The sequence below is a fragment of the Lontra canadensis genome, unplaced genomic scaffold (assembly GCF_010015895.1).
Source record: "Lontra canadensis isolate GAN:19392208 unplaced genomic scaffold, GSC_riverotter_1.0 scaffold83, whole genome shotgun sequence".
NCBI classification, from domain to species: domain Eukaryota; kingdom Metazoa; phylum Chordata; class Mammalia; order Carnivora; family Mustelidae; genus Lontra; species Lontra canadensis.
Window position 1 is genome coordinate 4718209 of NW_022631077.1, and position 22791 is coordinate 4740999.

At 40.6% G+C, this 22791-nt stretch overlaps 1 protein-coding gene across 1 annotated transcript in view; it reads left to right on the forward strand.

Annotated features, from left to right (window-relative positions):
• Positions 1 to 2680: 2680 nt before the first annotated feature.
• The window catches only part of RAB2A (RAB2A, member RAS oncogene family), an 88608-nt gene continuing 68497 nt past the window's right edge, over positions 2681 to 22791 (forward strand). Inside the window, exon 1 of the mRNA XM_032882609.1 lies at positions 2681 to 2949. Within this exon, the coding sequence (XP_032738500.1) occupies positions 2904 to 2949 (46 nt within the window). The 5' untranslated portion in view covers positions 2681 to 2903. The remainder of the gene's footprint in view (positions 2950 to 22791) is intronic.

Sequence of the window (22791 nt, forward strand, 5' to 3'; positions counted from 1 at the left end):
TTCTCGGATGGAGCCCCATGTCAGGCTCCCTCTCAGCAGGGAGTCTGCTTTTCCCTTTGCTCCTCCCCTGCTTGTGCTCTCTCTCTCAAATAAGTAAATAAAATCTTTTAAAAATAAAATATGAACTCAAAGTAATTTTAAATAATTATTCAGTACTAAGAGTTATATATTAAGTATATGTTTTCCGTAAGTTATAAAATATCTTCGCATACAATATCTTAATTGATCCTAAATTGACTTTGTCACAGAGGCAGTTATTATCTACACTTTCCAGACAAGGAAAATGAGGCTCAAATGACGTAACATGGAGTCTTTGCTCTTTTCATTAGATTACACTGGTAGGTAGCAAGCGATCATTACAACACCTCTGCATCTCAGGAATGGAGGGATGCCACACAGTTCTGTGCAAGAACAACATACATTTGACTCCTGGGACCCGGTATCGTTGTGAGAAGATTACTGATACTTTACAGGTAGCTTCAGATCTGGAGGTTGGAGACACATAGAATCACACTTCAGACTTGGGAATAGCCCTTTAAGGTAACACTTAACTCCTTTCAGGTTACAGAGGAGTATACTGAAGCTCTGAGAGGCCAAATGATCTGGCACAGTCATCTGATCAGTTAATGGTAGTGCCACAACATCCATTTCTATTATTTTTTTTTTTACATGCCCAATTCTGATTTTCTTTCTCTTCAGTTTCCCCTGTATCCACCTGGCTAAGTACTATATGCATACAGACATGGCTACAACACCCTGCAGGACCTGGCACTAGTGACGTCTCCAGCGACTCTAACAGTCTGGGAACACTCCTGACTCAAAAGGGTGCTCAGCTTGTGTGTGTCACCCTGAGAGAGCTCTCCTGCTGAGACTATGAGCAAAGGCCATACCTCTGAGAGTAGAAAACGACTGAGGGGACGCTGTAGATGTCCATCACTCACGAAAGACCTGAGTGAAGGCACTTGGATGGGAGTGACAAAATGGCCTCTGGAACCTGGAGGCCATGGGCAAGGACCTCCCCTCGCCCAAAGTAAAGATGAGTGAATGCAATTCCAGGTAACTTCTCGCGTCAAATCCCTGTGTGCTATCCCTGAAACCTTAGTAAAATCCCACCCCCCCAACACACACATACAAAATACTCCAGAAACAACCAGTGAGTTCATACTTGGCAAGGCCATTCAAACTATGTACTAACCAACAGTAGCCAGCTTGGCATCAAGGTGTCAGTATAATTACATAATGAGAGACATCAAAAGGGAAAGAATATTGGGCCAGAGGAACCAGGGTCACTAAATCCCAGTGACTCTTCCCCAGCAAAGACTGTTCTTCCATTGCCAACACTAGAGGATATGGGTTAGTAAATGAGCTTCCTCAAGCAACTTTAAATTCCATCAGCAGAGCCACGAACTTTGCACACTCTGCTCCCTTGCCTGAACTTCATTTCCCATTCCCAAACTTTTGTCCTTTCGACAAACTCTTACTCATCATTCATATTCCTGGTTCAAACATCATTTTTCTCCAGATAACCTATCCTAAAACTTTAACAAACTCTACTACCTCCTCTTCCAAAACTGTGCTCCTTTAGAACAGGTTCTGCCTTCGGCTGCAATGCCTAGCAATGCAGAAACATAGTAGGTACTTAATAAATGTTAGTAGAATGAAAAAAAGAGTTACTTCGCTTTTCCTTTAAACATATTTTTTCAATAGGTAATTCATGAACATTGCAAAAAAAAAAAAAAAGTTCAAACTGCACATGAAAAATTCTGGGAGAAGTAGATCTTTCCTCCATTCCCATCCACTCTCCCCTTGGTTCCAGTCGTGTTTCCTTTCAGGCTGACTACACACATAAGGGTATTTCGGTGCACCCCTGTCATTTTTTGAAAATAAAACTGTAAAATATACATATTACCTATATAACAATAAAATACGATTTACAAATACATGAATATATTTAGCATAATATAATTAATTGCAGTAGTATATTGAGCATAACAACATAATTGTTATATATCTATATATAAGTAATACATGTGATATAAATATGTATGTCTGCATCGATTTCTGTGCCTTGTTTTTGCTTGTCAGGCTTTTTTTAAAGAGCCGTGTAATATTCCACCATAGGGCATACCATAATTTACTTCACATTGTCTGATTTACGGTTTGCAATTTACAAGTAAATCCATTTTCCCTCTCAAAACCCGGTCCCCAAACACAGAAATACCACCGCCCTTCAACCCACCACCGAGCGGCTCCCGCATTTTCAAACACCTTTTCATAAGCCCAGGGCGGGGCCCTGCACCCAACGCGACGTCCGCCTTCCCACACACGTGTCCCGCGCCCCCACTGCAAGGCGGAAAGACGCGGCGGGCGCGTCGCGGCGACGGAACCGAACCTTCCACTTCACTCCCCTCCCCCAGCGTCTCCCGGCCGCCGGCGTCGCCCGCTCAAACGTGCTGGAACAACCGGCGCCGGGCCTCGGCCGGCTCAGGGTGGACGGGGTGCGGCCGGGGCGCGGCCGGCTCGGCGCTGGGCGGAGCTCCGGCGGGGCGGGGCGGGGCTCTGGCTGGGCGGGGCTCCGGCCGGCGTGCGGAGCTCCTCCCCTTTCCTCCGGAGGCGCCGGCGGCCGCAGCACTTCCGGGTCGGCGCGGAGGCGGGGCGGAGGCGCCGCGGCGGCTGTTATTGTTCGACTGAACTCGGCCGGGAGCCGTCTCCATCGGCTCTGCGGGTGTCAGTTTGTCCGGCTTCCTCTCGGCCCCTCACTCCCGGCGGCTGACGGCGACGGCTGCGGCGGGCGGGGCCTGGCGTTTCGAGGCCGAGCGGCGCCGGGGTGAGGGGCGCGGAGGAGGAGGAGGAGCAGTAGCAGGAGGAGGAGCCGTGTGCCCTGGCACCGAGCGGCCGCGGCCATGGCGTACGCCTATCTCTTCAAGTACATCATCATCGGCGACACAGGTGAGGGCCCGGGGTGCGGCCAGGCGGGCGTCGGCGGCCTCCCGGCCGGGGCTGAGCGGCAAACGGCGTCTAGCAGGGGCGCGGGCGCCAACGCCGCCCGGCGCCTCCCTCCCGGCCTCGCCGCTCCATTTCCGCAGTGCTGGAGCTGGTGACGTGGGCACTGCGAGCGGCCGCGGCCTGGCCAGGCCCTGTCCCCGGCCCCCGCCCGGGGCAGCCCTGCAGCTGGGGGCCGCGGCAGCCCGTTTGCGACTTAAGATCTAGGAACTGTGTGACAGGAGGGGCGGCCCAGCCGCGGGCCGTCAGGGTCTGACCTAGATGATTGCACCCCCTCGCCGGGCCCCTCACCTTGGGCCTCTTCGCAGCCCTCGAGAAAGAAAAAGGCAGGCAGAGGAGAGCAGAAGGTGATGGGAGAAGGGTTTTGCGTTTTCTGATCAGTCACTCCCACCTTTTCCATCCTACACGCATCTGTCAGAAGCTGGGCAAGGTGCTCCTGGTGTGGGACGGCCAGCCGAGGAGGAGAGAAGGGAACCTTTAAAAAAAGATGGTTTTTTAACACCCTCAAATCCCGAGTCAGAATAAGTCCTGTCCCGTCGCTCGGCGGCTGGGGAGTCCCTTTCGAGGTCATTAAGGCGTGAAAGGTCTGTCGATTTTGCCACGTGTAAACTGGGGTTATTTGGTAGTAATGGGAGGCCGTTCAGTGCTCTGGGTGTGTGCTTGCGTATGTGTGCCTGTGCGTGTTGGAGGCACTGTGATTTCTTTGATATATCAGAGTCAGGGTCGCAACTGCCCATTTTCATGTGACCTCATGTAGTTTGAAGCAGAAAGAAATTCAGCCGTTCTCGCTTGAAGTAACATCTGAGTGATTTCGCCGATAAGTAAACAAACTTGTAAAATATACTTAATACCTGTGATTTTGTCATTATTTTGAATCTAATAATAGAACTAAGGCTCGTTCAGGTGTTACAACTATTTATATACCAGAGTCTGATTTCAGTGAGGACTCTTGCACAACTTTGGGCCCTTTTCACAACTTTGGAAACATAAGCAGCAGCTTGTGGTTGCACTAGTGATGTAGCAAATTCAGTAAGTAACACAAGAAGCATGTTGATTGCAGCCTAAAAAACTTGCTGTCCCAAACCTGTCTGAAGGTTTGTTTTGATGTGTGTCTGTACAGAGTCTGAATGGTTTTCTGTGTAGTGTCTTGGGTAGAGGAATGCTTTGCAAATGTTTAGTAGCAAATTTGTATACTTTTTACAAAAAGCTGCAGCATGTTTTGAAGGAGAAAGAATTGGATTGAAAGCCTATTGGAAAATTTTTATTTAGGCTGTAAACCTGAGCTGGAGAGGAAATTTATGTTAATTATGATATGAATGTGTTTGAGAAGTAAAAAGAGGAGTGAATATAGACATACAGAAGTGGTGAAGGTGCAAATTATCCTTTGCAGGTTGCCTTCTTTCAGCTTACTAATTGAGCATCTACTGTGGGTAGAGTAGTGGAGCTACAAATAGTAGAAAGCTGGCGCTGGTGCCTTTGGAACTTGCCCTCATTCAAAAACACCTCCCAGGCAGTTTAAAGGGAACACTCTCCCCACTCTAGCCAACCTAGTTTTGCTGTCAGATTAGTCTTCCTGAAACCTGGCTGTTAGGAGACTGTTCCTCTGCTCACATTCTTTGGTTTGACCTTCCAGGAACTCCAGTATTTTAGCCTCTGTTTTCTTTGGTAACCTTCTTTCCCACTACTCCCTGCCTTCTGGCAGTGAGGCCTGGTGGCTGATTTCTGTGCTTTTTCCTGGTTCCTACTGTTCCCTCTGCCTCAAGTGCCTTCTCAGTGGAAAGTCTACCAACCCTTCAAAGTCTAACCCAGGTCTTCCATAATGCTCTCAGAGTCAATGTATATTAAGCTCTTTTGATGTGTCAGGCTTTTTCTGGTATCCTGGCTGGCAGTGACTACTACTCCTTTATCTGGGTGCATCCTTTATTTTTCTGTTATTAATGCCAGACTGTTTTATAGGTACTTGTGTAGGCATCTGTATTTGATTATGTGCCTCTGGAGAGCAGAAAAGCTGTTTAGTATAGCTTTGTATTTCAGGAAGAGCCTAGTAGAAGGTCTTGAACATTTAGTTAAGTTAATGAAAGAATAGCCAAACAAGCCACTATGTTCATGTTAATATACATTAATAACTTGACTGTAGGAGGTTTTTAGCCTGCTTCTGCCACTTTTTTTTTTTTTTAAGATTTTATTTATTTATTTGACAGAGAGAGACACAGAGAGAGAGGGAACACAAGCAGGAGGAGTGGGAGAGGAAGAAGCAGGCTTCTTGCCGAGCAGGGAGCCCAGTGTGGGCCTCGATCCCAGGACGCTGGGATTATGACCTGAGCTGATGGCAGACGCTTAACGACTGAGCCACCCAGGCGCCCTGGATTCTGCCACTTTTTTAACTAACTTTGGCCAAAATCATTTACATGTCTCCTTAATTCAAAATATATGCACAGTTGTAAGTTACACTTAATGTGGCCCTCCTCACAAAAAGATATTAAATCAGTAGTGTGATATCCATCCTGATGTCTTCAAAATTCATAGTATAAAAAACATATATCTTAGAATGAAGGAAATTGCTACTTTTCCCGTTTCTCACTTTCCCTATTTTATAATAAGTTTTCATTTTTAATTTTTACTTTTCTCTCAATAATGAGATAAAATGGAGACAAATGTGAAAGTACCATGCACACCTTGTTTTGGAGTTTCCACTTCATAGAAGAGATTTTTTAAAACTTTTTCCATGATCATGATGATACCGTTGAAATGCTTGTTTTCTTAACTCTGGATCCAAGTGCAGTTAAAATGTAGCTTTAATATTTTTCATTGGTAGTGTCTTGTTCCTGAAAAATCATTTAGGTAAATGTGTCATTTAAATCTAGATATAGATGGAAATTGGTTTTTAACTAGCCTGGCCTAATAGCATAACCAGATAATTATCAAATAGGGAAAGAGAAAAATTATAATAAGCCTATAATTGTTGCTCCTAAAATTCTAGCAACTGCCTACCATTTTAACCTGATCACTAACCGTCCTTGCCCTTTTTGCCACTCAGGTAGGCAAACAGATGCTCAAACCCAGTTGTATTCTATCTTAAGTGACCCTCTTGCCTTGCCGCCCACCCAAAAAAGATGAAAAGAAAGGTTAGGTCAAAACTTTTTCACCTGACCAACTCTTGCTTATCCATTCTTTTAAGATTGTTAATAAACCCTACTACTCCTTATTGCATCGTTCTCATCCCCTCCACTCTTCCTTCACTGTTTGTTCGCCCTTCTCCCCACTCGCACATGCTTTTTTTTTTTTTCCTTAAAATCTTTTGAGGACAAGTCCTATATAAGAAAATAAAAAATAATAAAATAATAAAAAATAGTAGCTAAGTAGCTGGGCCCTTGGAAGACGTGCTGCAAGACTTTATTTGGAAGGTGATAGTTGAGCTGAAATTAGAAGGATGCATAGGGATTTGCCAGGTGGGCATGGGGGAAATGTCTGGTAGGTAGTTGGAAGTACATGTTTGCTGCTTGATCAGTCTCACATATACTTCTTACTGGTGATTTTAGAAAATTAAAAATAGAGCCATAGTGTGAGCCATTTTATTGAAGACTGTGAAAGAGGGAAAGAGTGAGAAGTGAAGAGCTGACTGCAAGATCAGGTTGGCAGGAATATGAGGGGCTGGAGTGTGTATGTGTGTGAAGGTAGGGGAGACTTGAAGTTGAAAGGTCAAAAACATGTGGCATAGAGGCAAAATCCTAGAGGCCTTGGGGAATGGTGGCATTAGATTTTGTAGAGCTTTAGAGCTGTGACAGAAGGAAGACCTATCCTGTGGGAGACTCAAACTTGAGTTTCTTTAGATTCTCATGAGTCACCTAGAGTGGTTTTTCTTTTTTTAAAATAAAGATTCAGTGGTCCAAACCCCAGAGATTTTGATTCGCTAGGTCTGAGGTGGAGCTCCTTGTCGCAAAACCTGAGGCCAGAAACACCATTTTATTTCATTATGTGAACAAGTTTGTTAGATTATCTTCAGAAAACAAACGGGAAAAACAAACTAAGAAATTTGAAGGTAGAAGAATGCCACTTATTTTATGATGAAATATAACATGCATATAAAAAGCATATGTATGTATATATTGTGTATGTGCAGTTCAATAGTTTTAAAGAACAGTAATGAATTATTATACACCCATGCTAAAGGAACACGGATCCTCATCACCTACGTCTTCCTTTCCCAGGCTTCCACCAGCATGAATTCTGTATTAATCCTTCCATTGCTTTTCTTCATAGTTGTGGAACTTTTTCATCTTTGTATTGTTTTATTTTGTCTGTTTTTATATGTGTTAGTTTTATTCAGTGAGAGAGCTAAAACATGTCTGAAACATACCTTTTAACATCATCTAGAATTTAGACAGTTTATTCTTTTTCTATTTTTAAAGATTGTATTTATTTATTTGTTTATTAGAGAGGGAGGGAGAGAGAGAGAGAGAGAGAGAGAGAGAAAATGAATATCTTACGCTCAGCCCCAGGACCCTGAGATCATGACCTGAGCCAAAATCAAGAGTCAAAAGACGCTTAACCAGCTGTGTCACCCAGGTGCCCTTAGACAGTTATTCTGGTCTACTTAAATTGTTGCTTTCAAGATTTTTGAGTATCCCTTTCCTTTTTTCTTTCTCTCCTAACCAGTTTGTTTGCTGCTTGCTTCCCCTAACATTTATAATGCTACTGGGACTTCCGTTGAATCCTAGAGGTCATGGTGCTGTTGTTCTCGTCCTTTTTCCTTTCATCTCCTGGTGATCCTGCCTCCTCCTTATCTCAAATAATGCCCCTCTCTTCTTCTCAGTGCTCTTGTCCCTTTTGTTCTCATTCTGTTCCTGCTCCACCATGAAATGAATTTTCTCTTCTCTCTGATCCTTCTTCCCCACTCTATCTCGACAGCTCACTGCCTTTTGCAGTAGCCAGTAATTTTGCTGGTTTTTTGAGCAGGTTCTAATTTTGCCAGCTTAGCTGTTTTTCCCTCTCATTTTGGCCCAGCTGTGCTTGCTCCATTTTGTTATTCTTTGTTTATCCTGAACTGCAAGGCTGTGTCCTTTGCTATAAAAGATACAGCTGAATACTGACCTACCTTGTCCTCTTTTCTAACTTTGCTTTCTATGTGAAAATTTCCCATTTGGTTCATCAACCTCATTTCTTTGCAAGTTTTAGAATACATTCTAGCTGCTCTTCTTCACTTGAAAATAAAAGACACCTGGCAAAAAGATACTAGATTCCCTTTGCTATCATTCACTTGTAGTCACCTCCCTTTTAATTCCTACTGAACTTTTCAATGCGAGCAACTTGGGTGTTATCCTGAAGATGCTGTTTAAGAAGACCTGCAGTGAGTCCCGGACATCTATATTTTTTAAAAACACTATTATTTACTTATTTATTTATTTATTTTTGAAGATTTTATTTATTAGAGAGAGCACAAGCAGGAGGAGAGGCAGAGGGAGAGGGAGAGGCAGGCTTCCCACTGAGCAGGGAACCCGATGTCCTGCTCTGTCCTAGGACCCTGGGATCATGACCTAAGGCAGATGCTTAACCGACTGAGCCATCCAGGGCCCTTAAAAGCACTCTTATTTAGTGGTAGTACTGTGGCATTCCTCTGCAGGTCTGTCATGGGCCTTTTGTGTATATTTTTCTAGAATTTATCTTTTTTTTTTTTTTTTTCCTATTGTCAGATTTTCTGCTTTCTGAAATTTTAAGTTAATCCATAAAGTATATCCAGGTTGAATTTATGTGGAACTCTTCATCACATGAGTTTTTGGTACCATCTGTGTAGTAGATTCTTAGGAACTATTCTTCACACTTCTTATAGTTTGTATACAATATCAAAAGGTTTTCATTTTTTATTGCTTCAAAAGATATGTGAGGTTACCATTTTATAGATAAAGAAACAGCGTCATTTGGGGAATTACTTTTCTCTTCTCTTGTAAGTTTTTACTCTTCACAGCTATGATGTAGCTCTCTAAATTTCTCCTAGTTTGCTCTTCAGAATGTACCTATTTTCAGGTGTAGCCGACAGTTAGTGTGTGTCTGGTCAAATCTGAGGGAGAAAGGAAGGACATGAGTATTGATGGATGCATGCCACAGTGAAGCTCTTGGAGCAGGAGAGAGCCTGGTGCAGAGTTTGTGCTTCAGAACATGGGAATGTGTGCTAGGTAGCCTCCACTGGGTGGGCTACATGCATTGGCCAGTTTGGTTCTTTTTGTTTCAAAGAGGATTTAAGGACATTTATATAAAATCTTGTGATCGTTTTATTAATTCAGATGGGAGAAAGAAGGTACATTAGTTTTGTGTTGCTGTCATAACAAACCACTGTACTCTAAAGCAGCTAAGAGAACACAAATTTAATATCTTACAGTGTGAAAGAAAGTTCTGTATGAGTTGATAGTACATAACAGCATATGTCGGAAGTCTGCCATGTTTCTTAGTGGGCTAACATCCAGGTTTCAGCGGGACCAGGTTCCCTTTTTGAGGGATTCAGGTTGCTTTTTCAGGTTGTTGGTAGAATATACTTTCTTGCAACTGTGTGGCTAAGCTCTTCATTTTCTTGCTGTCATCTGAGGGCTGCTCTCAGCTTCTAGAGCCCACCATATACCCAGTTCCTTGGCTTCTGGTCTCCTTCCTCCATTTTCAAGTACAGCAGCAGCCAGCCAGCCAAGTCCTCTTCCTGGGTCATCCCATCTCTCTGACCAAAGTTGGGAAATGTTATCTGTGTATAAAGACCTGTTTGATTAAATTGGACTTATCTGGATAATCTAGGATAATCTCATCTCAAAGTCTGTAATTTTAATCACATCTGCAAAGTGCCTTTTGCCGTGTAGAGTAACATAGTCACAGGTTCTAGGGAATAGGGTATAATTTCTTGAGTGGCATCCTTCTGCCTACCACTGAGGGTAAAGGAGAAACAATAAGTTGAAGTCAGAAGCAGCATTAATACTTGATTTTTTGTGTGCACGTTTTTGAAGTGGGCATTGTATTAAGCTATGCAAAGAGAGAACCCTGCTTATTTACTTTAATTATAGTATGCATTATTTTTTTTAAAAGCATGTATGCGTATACTTAATTATTCCTGATCATGGGTCTTGAAAGGCATTTTTTCCTCTGATTTCCTCTTTAAAAGACTACAGTGTGGTGTAGTGAAGAATGTAAATATACAGCTAGTATATTTATATATTTATAGGGCCTTTTCTACTGGTACAGGTCATCGAATCTGAACAGTAATATCCATGATGAAGGCTCCATTTTACAGGTGAGGAAAGAGAAGCTGTCACATCCCAGAGCTAGTAACTGACTAAATTGGAGTTTGGAATTTGAACCCAGGTCTTTCTGACTCCAAAGTCCATACTCTCCGTATCATAGGTATTTCTGGATTCCCACAAATTCCATTCAGACCTCTTTTGTTGGTTTACCAACAACTGCTTGGTTTGTTGAGTTGTGGGAGCACATAATCCCTCAGTCCCCTTTACTAAAAGATACCACATTCACTTTTACAAAATGGGGATAAAGGATAAAATAACAGTGAAGTCCTCTATAAAATAAGAATAAAGGGGCGCCTGGGTGGCTCAGTGGGTTAAGCCGCTGCCTTCGGCTCAGGTCATGATCTCAGGGTCCTGGGATCGAGTCCCGCATCGGGCTCTCTGCTCAGCAGGGAGCCTGCTTCCCTCTCTCTCTCTCTCTCTCTCTCTCTGCCTGCCTCTCTGTCTACTTGTGATCTCTCTCTGTCAAATAAATAAATAAAATCTTAAAAAAAAAAAAAAAAGAATAAAGTCCTTTCTCTGCTCCTTACCAGCTGTATGAGCTTAGGCAGCATCTTTCTTCTGCCTGGGTATCCTCATCTATAAAATGGAATGAATAAATGAGATAAGATAAGTAATAGTGACTTGAATGAGAAATGGTTACTGTTTCATCTTAACTTTATGTGCTACTTCTTGAAATGTTACCATAATTTCCTGATGTCCATTGAAAGAGTAACACAAACTTGACCAGTGCTGTGTAGGTTTCAGTAATGCTGTTCATAGCAAAAATAGTCTTTTGTCCCCTGTGAATCCTAACATGTTGATCTTCCCCCCACCATCCCTGGTTAGCTTGCTAGTTGGTGGCCAGCTGCTACTTTGAGACATCTACCATCCTTGATCTAATTGTTTCTAACTGTATTGTGTTTTCTTGCACTTACTATATTTTTCCTGTATTTGTTTGCATGTAGCAGAAACTTTTATGGAAGGCTCCTTATCTTCTCAATGTTGTTTTAACAGGATCCAAAGTTGTTCAAGATTCATTCTATTCTAGGTGTATTTATATATATTTAGCACCTTTGCTTAATCTAGTCTATATGATCATTCAAGTCCACTCATGATTCAGAAAGATTGTCCGTAGGGTTTTGTTCTAGAAGGACCTGTTTGATAATAAAAGAACAGAAACCTACTCCTACTAATCTACTAGCTCCGGAAAAGAAGCTTTGATAATGATTTAAAGAGTGCCCATAGGAAACTAAGAAAAATTGTAAACAAGTGTTAGGGAGCTGATTACTCTGAAATGTTTTCCTCTCATGGCTTCTCTTTCAACCCTTGAGATAATTAGGGATATGTGTTTTTTGGGTTTTTTTTTGTTTTTGTTTACAAAGATTTTATTTATTTTAGAGAGAGAGCGTGTGGATGCATGCGTGCATTTGCACGCAGGAGAGCACAAGCAGGGGAGAGGGGGAGAGGATGAAGGAGAAGCCAACTCCCCGATGAGCAGGAAGCCGTATCCTGTGGCGGATCCTGTGGCGCTCTATTCCAGGGGCCTGGGATCATGACCTGAGCTGAAGGCAGACGCTTAACTGACAGAGCCACCCAGGTGCTTCATGTGTTTCTTTGTTTTTAAGATTTTATTTTAAATAATCTTTATACCCAGTGTGGGGCTCAAACTCACAACCCTGAGATCAGAAGTTATATGCTCTACCAACTGGGCCTGCCAGGCACCCCTTGTGTTTTTTGTTTTAAACATGTTTTCTTTTTTTCCTTTTGAACAATGTTTTTATTATTGATTTCTGACTTTATTCACATAGGTAAGAGTATGTAGACTATGTTGATTATTTAGTTTTTTAAGGTAATTTTGTAGCCAGTTACTTGGTCAGCGAGTGTACATATTCTGTGTATGCTTGAAACGTGTACTGTTGGTTCAGGGTTGGTTCAGGTTTCCATACATGTTCATGAGATGAGACTTACTATCTGTATATTCTTGATAGTCCCTTGAGTTTTGGGGTAAGATGTTAGTATCTATTATGACATGGTTTTGTTTTGTTTTTAGTTTTGTCAGAGTGGTTTTTTTTCCCTCCAGTAAATTTGAGGGCTGATTTGTAAGGTATTTATGGGGCTCAGGTCTTCACAGCTTACTGAAGAGTTACTCTTTGTCATTAAGTTACTCTCCACTTTTTACATACTGTGGAGTTGTTTGTGTTTTACGTATTGGTTTTTTTGGTAGTGCAGTTTTGGGTACTGAAGTGTTTGATATTAATTTTGAATCTTATTTTTTGGTTTATATTTGCCTAGTATAGACTTTTTCATCATTCTCTTTTCTTTGGAAAAGAAAGAAGGGTTTATTTTGTTGTGCTTTGTTTAGGAAATAAATATTACAGATACAGTTGAAGCCCTTTGTATACTATTCACTGTTCTTTGTCGTTAGAGGTAACCACTCTCCTGAATTTGGTGTTTATTATTTCTATGAAAGTTTCCAAATGATTACTACATATGTTTGTGTGTATTTGTAGATAGTGTATAATCGTTTATGTATTTTTTCAACTTTATATTAATGAAATTTTACTGTACAAGCTCTCAAACTTTTTTGTTCAATATTATTTTGGGAAATTTATTGGTATTAATATTTTTTGTTCTATTTTATTGGTATTAATTGCTAGGTTAGTTTAATTTTAACTACATTTTGTTGGTTTAATTTAATTATGTCCTATTGTTTGACTATACCACAATTTTCCCACTCTTTCCCCTAAGGAAATTTTAGGCTGAGTTGTGTGTCATCTTATAAAAGACAGTATGGGGCACCTGGGTGGCTCAGCAGCTATCTTTGGCTCAGGTCATGATCCCAGGGTCCTGGGGTGGAGCCCTGCATCTGCTTCCTGCTCATCGGGGAGCCTGCTTCTCCCTCTTGGGTTCACCCCACTTGTATTCTCTCTCTGTCAACTAAAATTTAGGAAAAAAAAAAGAAAAATAGTATACTATGTGGATTTTTTGGTGTGCGCCTGCTTGAACATATATGCTGAGTTCTGGAGCCACACCTTGAAGTGGAATTGTGGGTGCGAGGTGTGCATATCTTTTGCTTTATCTGTGAATCTGTGAATCAAAAACATTCTTTAGAGTAATCAGTTAAATCTCACTCTTGTTCTTTCAGCCCTACTGTCATCTTTTTTTTTTAAAGCTTGTGTTTTTTATAAAGCCCATTGCTGGATTATTAAAAGATTCAGTCTGAGAAGCTTTTACTAGGAAAATTTAATCATTGATATATGTATATATGTATGTATGTTTTTTTAAGTGGAGCCCATCGCAGGGCTTGAACTCAGGACCCTAAGATCAAGAGCTGAGCCAAGATCAGGAGTTGGACACTTAACCTCCTGAGCCACCCAGGCACCCCAATCTTTGATGAATTTGAGTTAATTTATACTATCAGGTCCCACACTTGTTTAGTCACATGGGCAGGGATCAAGACATAGATCATAAGCATGTCCATTTGCCATGATCTTTTGGATAAGGCGGGCACTGTGTCCTGTTATATCCTAACTATGTCCTACATAGGAAGCAATATGGTGGTCAGATTTCCCAAGCATGTATAATGTCACCTATTATATTCCTATATATGTAATGTCACCTATATATTCTTTTTAGGACAATGTAGAAAGAGTCTAATGGAAAGAGGATACCTGTCACTAATTCCTATTTGTGCAAATGAACAATTAACTAAAATTTCTGAGTTTCCTGTTTGTGAAATGAATAAAGTACCTGCCAGGTGCACCCTGTAGGCTTGTTCACCAGTGCTGTGGGGTTTTGTTTTTTTGTTTTGTTTTTCCCCCCCAAACTTTATAGCTGTCTTTGAAATTCAAGTGTCAGTAATTTGTTTCCCTTCATTTATTTACAGTTGATATGTCAGTGTAAGTGGTGTATTCACGCTTGTTCTGCGGCCCCCAGTGTTGTTAATGCCAATGAATGATTCCTTTAGCATTTGTCCCCCTTAGCAATAATTACTGTGCATCTAGGAGTGATCACTATGCATCTACTGTGCATCTACTGTGATCCTCAAGAGTTGATCCTTGAATAGTGTGGAGACTAGGGGCACCAACCCCCACACAGTCAAATCCACATAATCCACTCCTCAAAAATGTAACTACTTATTTGTACTGTTGATCAGAAGCCTTACCAATAATATAAACAGCCAATTCACAAATATTTTTTATGTTGTATGTATGATATACTGTATTCTTTTTTTATTTTTTAAAGATTTTATTTATTTATTTATTTGTCAGAGAGAGAGAGAGAGAGAGCGCGCGCGCACACAAGCAGGCAGAGTGGCAGGGAGAGGTAGAGAGAGAAGCCGGCTCCCCGCGGAGCAAGGAGCCCGATGCGGGACTTGATCCCAGGACTCTGGGATCATGACCTGGGCTCAAGGCAGCAGCTTAACCAACTGAGCCACCCAGCTGTCCCTATATACTGTATTCTTGAGATAAAGTAAGCTAAAAATAAAATGTTATTAAGAAAACCATAGGAAAGAGAAAATACATTTACAGTATTCTCTTTATTGAAAAAAATCCACATATGGACTTATGCAGTTCAAACCCATTTTGTTCAAAGGTAGACTGTAATATGTTATTCTAAGTCCTCTCTGGTCATTTTAGCCTAGACAGCACTTTTGAAAATTTTCCAAGAACCTAGTATTTGTAATTACAATATCTTGATTAGTTCACGGGCTCCTCTGCTTGTTACCTTGGTGAAGTTCAGACGTCTTCAGCTTCAGTTTTCTCATCTAGAAAAAGAGAGCAGGAATGCCTGGCTTGTATCTACCCTACAGGATTTTTGTTATTTGAAGTAAAAAAAAAAAAGTGTGCAGGTGCCTTTTAAGCTGCAAAGTGCTTTATTAATAGTAATATCTTAGAGATAATTTTTCTAATTGGTTGAGCATCCTAAAATTAAGTTAGTTGGGGAGGTCTTGTCTATAGAAAAAGCGATTCATTGTGCTGACTTCAAACTGTAATTACTTGAGTTGAAGGAAATAAGATCACGTGTTAATATGCAAAATGGCGATTCTTTGATCCTGAAATTTTCTTTGGACTCCCTAAAGGAAAGTCATTTCCTATCTCAGATATCCTCACAGGCCTCCTGAGATTAAGAATGATACCAAGTAGGAGGTGCTCTTTTTCAGTAGTCTTCAGGAAAGGGATGTTAAGATCAATAGTTGTTTCCTCGATTTCTTCCATACCCACTCTTGGTACCTTGAGATACCTTAGATGAGTTCTCTTGATTTTTGAACTCCTTTGGAAAGAGGCAGTTTTTTTTAGGTTTACAGAAGTCTTCAGTGTAATGAATCGATTGATCAAAGGTTATCTTTTTATCTCCTTGGACAAAGTATTATTAGTTCAGTTTAGTCTTAACCATTTCAAAGGTCAAAGTAAAAGTACACGTTTCCAAAATTACTTATGCTCAAAGCTTTACTTAACTGGATATCAAAATTAATAAATATGGAAATGAGTTATTAATTATAAATTAAAGCAGTAATCGTATACTTGGTGGATTGATTCTCGTGTTTTTAAAGTAAAAGTATGTGTTACACTTTTTCAGTAATATAACCTTTGGTATAAGGTGAAGAAATTCTACTGGTTTCACTGCTACTAGGTGGATTTTTAAGTGGCTGAATAACTGGATCCATGAAGGGCTGCCCTTGTAGGCAAGCTGGAAGGAGCATGCTGCTGCATTCAGTCCTGGTTTTTTTACATTTTATGTTTGTAACAACTTGGATAAAATCCAGTTTGGTGGAAAGAGCTAATGTGTGGATTAGAATCCAAAATGACCTTGACAGGCAGAACAATTGACTAAAGTTAGCAAAATGGAAATTAATGAAATTAAAGCCTTATATTTACTGTAAAAACAACCATACAGGGGCACCTGAGTGTCTCAGTCAGTTGAGCATGTGACTCTTGATTTTTGGCCCAGGTCATGATCTCATGGTCATGGGATCGGGGCCTGCATTGGGCTAAGTGTGAATTCTGCTTGGGATGCTCTCTCTCTCCTGAAATAAATATATAAAATCTTAAAAAAAAAAAAAAATTAAAACAACCATACAAATACAAGATGGAGGTCAACTGGTAAATAGCACACGTCTAAACACTTAAACTTTTACATGACTTGGTTCAGTATGAGTCACAGGATTGATAAAGCCAACAAAGGAATAAATGTGATGCTGGATTAGTAAAAGTATAATGTACAGACAAGGCAGATGATAATTCTACTCTACAACTCAATTATGGAAATTTGTTTTAGAGGGATACCTACACATTGGAGTTTACTCAGAAGACCAGTCAAGATAGTATGAAAGCTATATCAACCATGATATTGTAGGAACAACTAACGGAAACATTTTTTTTAAGATTTTTATTTATTTGAGAGAGCAAGGGTTGGGGAGGAGAAGGTGCACAGGAGCAAGAGGGAGGGACAGAGGGAGAGGGAGAAGTGGACTCTCCACTGAACAGGGAGCCCCATTCGAGACTGTCCCAGGACCCTGGGATCATGACCTGAGCCAAAGGCAGATACTTAACCAACTGAGTCACCCAGGCTCAGGAAACATTTTTGTTTGTAACTGCCCCCCCACACACGCAAATAATGGAAACATTTTAATCTAAAAAAAAAGAGAAGATCTAAAGGAGCATGTAATAATGACTTTTAATACTTCGGTATTTAAATAAAAGAGACTTAAGCCTACCCTTTGTGGCTTTTCATGGACAGAACCAGGACCGTGAGTAAAGGAGATAGATTTGGAGTCCCTATGAAATGGAAAGAGGTGGGGAGCACCTGGCTGGCTCAGCTGGAAGAGCATGCAACTCTTGGTCTCGGAGTTGTGAGTTCAAGGCCCACACTGGGTATAGAGATTACTTAAAAATAAAAACAAAAAAAATTTTTTTAAAAAGATGGAAAGAGCTTGTTAAGTGGTGAGTTGGTTTGTTACTGGAGTTGTTCAGATAGAGGTTTGATTGACACATATTAGGGCTTGGAGGATGGAATTTATGTGAAAATTAGAGGATTGGATTCATTTTCATTTTTTTTTGTTTTGTTTTTTAGGTTTTTTAGAGAGAGTGTGGTTGCACACACATGTGTTAGGGGATGAGGAGGAGAGGGAGAGAGAAAATCCCAAGTAGGCTCTGTGCCCAGTGTGGGGCATGGTTCGGGGCTCAATCCCATAATCCTAAAATCACTACCTGAGCTGAGATCAAGAGTTGGACACTCAGCCGAGCCATCCAGGTGCCTCTCATTTGTTTTTATTTATTTTTTTAATTAATTAATTTATTTATTTGACGGAGATCACAAGTAGGCAGAGAGGCAGGCAGAGAGAGAGGAAGGGAAGCAGGCTCCCTGCTGAGCAGAGAGCCAGATGCCGGGGCGATCCCAGGACCCTGGGATCATGACTTGAGCCAAAGGCAGAGGCTTTAACCCACTGAGCCACCCAGGCACCCCTGTTTTTATTTATTTTTTATTAAAGATTTATTTATTTGAGAAGGAGAGCGAGAGCACAGAAGGAGGGGGAAAGAGAATCCCAAGCACACCCCATGCTGAGCACAGAGCCCCCACTCAAGGCTCAATCCCATGACTCTGAGATCAAGCCAAAAGCCAAGAGTCAGACAGTGAACCACCTGTGCCACCCAGGCCTCCCCAACCTCGTTTTTGTTTTTAAGGACATTTAAGATATTATGTGGGCAGTCCTTGTGCTAGAGTTAGAAAAATGAATAGAACTATCTTATCCTACTGGGAAGACATATTTGCCACAGTAATTACAAGATAATGTAATGCACCTAGGCACAAAGTACTGAAGGAACATGGAGAGGATTCATTCTAATTGCAGTGAATGGCTTATAACATACTCAGATTTTCAGCAAACATTTATTGAGCACCAGTGTGTGCTGAGTGCTGTGCTTTGGCTTTCATACATGTTCTCAACAGTAATCTTCGGTACCTATTGGCTCCATTTTACAAATTATACATCAGGTATGATACCATCAGACATGGTCTCATTTGTTTGAATAATTCCCTCACCTAACAACCCTCTAGAATCAGTTTTTACTTTTGCCCCTACTTTTTGTTATGTGGAGAACAGAGAATTGAACTGAGCTCCTCGCAGTCAGGTTGTACAGAGTGTAGCAGGATAGGGTTTTTGTCAGCATTCTGTGACCACTTAAGACTAAAGGAGATCTGGGGACTGTACTGTGAAGAGCACTCTGTGGCACTGAGTTGGTTTGCTTATCCTCTGGATAGCTTCACAGAAGCCTTGTTCCCCATCTCTCAGTGGTATAAATTTCTACCCTCCACTCAGATTTCTGGCAGGAATTAGTGATCCCTTTCCACCTTTTAATCTTGTTTTCTTTTTTGGCCTCCCCCCCGCCCCCACCCATTCTTTCCGGCTTCAGGTTTCCTTTCTTGGAGAATTTACCTTAGAAATGGAAAAACCATGTTGGATTTGAGCATGGATATGTGAATTTTTGGCCTTAGCTATGAGTAAATCTTGTTTAAAAGTACTACTGATTAGTATTCTTGAGCGGCTTTTAGGAGTTTTAAAAAAAGGAAATCAAAATCTTCTCATAGCACATTATTTTACTCATAGGCTCTCATAATTTTCTCCACAGACTGACATTTAATATAACTATTTTTGGTCACACAAGAAGTTTTGCTAATTATTTAAAGGCCACTTCAATATGGAGGTTGTTAGACAAGGCCCATTAAAATATTGCTTATGTAGTGTTTGATGCAAAAATAGATCCTTTGAAAAAGTTCTCTGTGTATTTTTTAATGGTCTAAGTAATAAATGCTCATGATAAAAGATGAAAATATTCAATCACTTTAAGTATGGTGAACCATGGTTTTCTGTATCCTTCCAGAAATTTTCTATCCATCTGTAAGCTTGTGTGTATGGGTGTGTCCCAGTTTTACCAGTAGGATTATACATTTAGTACTGTCCTACACCTTTATTTTTTTTTTCTCCTGAGGGTACATCTTAGGTGTCTAACATATCACATATATAAATCTATCATTCTTTCTAAACACCTGCATAGCTCAACCATAATTTATTCAGTTCCTGATTCTGTTATTCCTGCTCTGTGGTAGGTAGCAAACAGCAGAAACCTACTGTGGTTAATTTAAGCAGTTCATTAGAAAGATTGAATGTTCATGGATTGATAGGAAAGCAATATAATCCGGGGTGAAAATGGCAAAACCAGGGAAGGCAAGGCACAGTCAGATTCCTGCTGTCAGTATATCCTGCTGAAGAAGATACTGGGGACATATCAGTGGTCTCTCATCTCCACTGTAGCCACCATGGATTCTCTATGGTCCCTGATATTGGAGCATTCTTTCAAGATTCCAGATTCTGGACAAGAGCATCTGATTGGCTGAGTCTAGATTACATGTTTATACAGCTCCCGGGGAGTTCAAAGAAAAGTGCTCTGATGCTAGGTTGCCAGAAATAACAAATGTTCATCTAGACCTGTTGATGAATATTGTTATACACAATATAACACAATTCTTGCAGGCTTGTGTAAGAAGTAAAATCTGTGGCCGACTAGGATTTATATTTGTATTTTGATAGATATTGCCAAATCACCTTTTATTAAAAATAGTGGACTTAGAAAGAATATCTGATTTTGAGTGTGGTATATATTTTGTGTACTTAATTCAACAGGCTAATCTCAACATTGTCAGTGTTGACTGATGCCTAGTCTGTGTTTAGGAATTTAGCAGTTCTGTTTAGTTGCTATTATCATGTGCTTTCTTGGACTCTTGCCGGTTTCATTTAGCAACTGCATGAAATAGTTCTTTTTGCTTCTAGTCTTTAACTTTGATATCATTTATATCATGGCATACTACTTAGAGATCATGTACAGTAAATTTATTTTATAAGTATCATGTACATTCACATCACAAAGCACCTTCTTCCTTCCAGAACATCATGGAAAAGTATCCTCTACAAGCTCCTTCATTGAAATATGATTTTGAGATGCTGCAGTTCTTATTTGGAACCTTTGCTTATGAAAGGATTAGGAAAATGGTCAGATTGAAGTGTAATATACCTGATCTATTAACTGAAACTTGTTGGGATAAAGTTAGTGTCAAGGAAATTATGTTTATTTTTTTAAACCTTTTTCCCTTTTTACATTTCTGCCCTGTCAGTCATTTAGTTACAGAGTATTCCCTTCTTTCTCTTAGTATTACTACTAGTAATACCTGGAAAGTGAGATAACATTATTTTTAGTTAGGATAGATATTGGTTGCAGTCTGTCGAAAAGAATAAATTAAGGAGGTTGGGTGGTAGAGTGGAAAAATGGGATTTACGGGGCACCTGGGTGGCTCAGTCAGTTGGGCACCAGACTCTTGATTTTGGCTTAGGGTGTCATCTAAGGGTTGTGAAATTGAGCCTCATATTGGTCTCTGTGATTAGCACAGCTCTTCCCCTGTTCCCCTCGGCCCCTCCCCTCACATTTTCTCTCTCTCTCTCTCTCAAATAAATAAATACTATTTATTTATCATTCCTGCTTTACTAACCTCACAGGCTTAGTATCATGGTTGGATAAGATTGCATGCAAGGAAGGAGCATAGTCAGACCTGCAGACTGTCAAAAGCCATGGAGATATTTTAAATAAGACAAAAGTATATTAGCATAACTTGATTACAGGAGTCCTTCGATGCAACAAGAAAGAAAGGAAGACTATTGGTATTGAAGTGAGTCCTTTGGGTATTTGGCAGGTGGCATGTAGCCCAGCTGTTCCAAGCCAGGTAATTGCCAAAGGTGCTAAGTGGAAACCAGGATAACTATGTTTTGGACTTTAATGTGGGGAACCAATCTTCAGTATTTTCAGTTATTTATGTTATACCAACTGTGCAGGGGCTTCACATTAGTTATAACTGAAAAAGTAAACTGAAGAGGATTGGCCACTGAAAGCAGCATTTTTGTTAGCTATATGTAAGGGCACCGGTTATTGAACTTCAGCACCCGTCAGCAACACCTGGAAGCTTGGTAACACAGATATCAGGGCTTCACCCTGGTTTCTGATTCAGTAAGATGGGGCTGATCATTTGCATTCTAATAAGTTTCCAGGTAATGCGTAAGCTTCTGGTGTGAGAACCATATTTTGAGAATCTGTGCTTTAGGGAAACCATGTAATTTATCATACTAGCTGATCCATTATTTATTAGGGAAACACGAGTTACTGAGCCTTCCCTGGCAAACCAGGGTGTAGGGTTTATCCTAGTTTCACCTAATGGGAGAATCTTTTTACAGAGAGGTTTCTGGAATAGAATTATCACCTGCTGGTTGACTCATGATACCTAAGTTGTATTTATTTATTTGTGTAGGTATGTACATTAAATTCCCAAAAGATGATTCAGTCAGATTTTTCCCTTGATCTCTGTCCTTTTAAATGTTAATTAAAAGAGAATGTAAGTATTCTGGATTCTTCAGCTGACTTATTTTGCCACGAATGTTAGCAAAAGTATTGTAGATGAGTTCTTTCAGTGAATGTGTGGTTGGATTAGACACTAGAGAGTAATTTCCAAGTTTGTTTTTGTCAGTCATGGTAAGCGGTATTTGATTGCTCAGGGTTCAGATATGTGTGTAAGTGCATATATCTCTTTAAAATAGAAGTTTCCAAATAGTACTTACGCTTGTATAGTATATACAGTCTCATATTTGCCGTTTTCTAAGTTTTTTTATGCTGGTTGTGATCCACTAAATTGATTTCATGACGTAACTGGTTACAGTCTACTGGTTAAAAAACACAGCACAGAGGACCTCTATGGTTCTAGCAAATTGTGGTACTCTTAAAATTCTGAGAGGTAGTTGTACTTCAGTGTTCTTCATTCTGATGCTTCTCAAACACTCCAGCCATTTACCAACATTAAAACAGGTAGAGGGGGGAAGCCCCATGAGTTGGGAAGAAGAAAGGAAAGGTACGTTATTTTTAGCACATGGTGCTGTCTTACTTCCTGTTAGATTTAGTATTTGATCATTTATTCCCTATGGAAAGTAGCAAATGGTTCATTTTATTTTACAATTTTTTAAAATTCAAATTGTATCTGGCTTTGTAGTTTTTGAAAATACTGCATTAAAAAGCAAAAACAAACCAAAAAACACCTAGTAGGCTTTCTCTGAGAAAATCTAAACTTGGCTCATATTCAGAAGCCCTCCACTTTACCAACTTAAATTTGGTTTGTCTTAATGAAGGATCTGTTAACCATACTAGTCAGAGTTGAGCTAGGAGACTGAAACCACACGGGAATTTGCACAGGGAAAGTCTAATGTAAAGAATCATTAACTGTATCATGGGATTAGAGTAACAGGGAATTGGCTCAGAGGTAAGGAGAACTCTAAAGAGTACAATAACAGCAGATAGAAGACACAGGCAGAGCATGGAAGGAAGGAGCCAATCTGGCATCCAGACCTTCTTGGAGGGGCACGGCTGAGGCCCACTGAGGGGCTGTGATGGATTGGAAAGCTGCCGTCTGTGTGCTGTGGGAAGCCTTCCATGGGGAGGAGCTG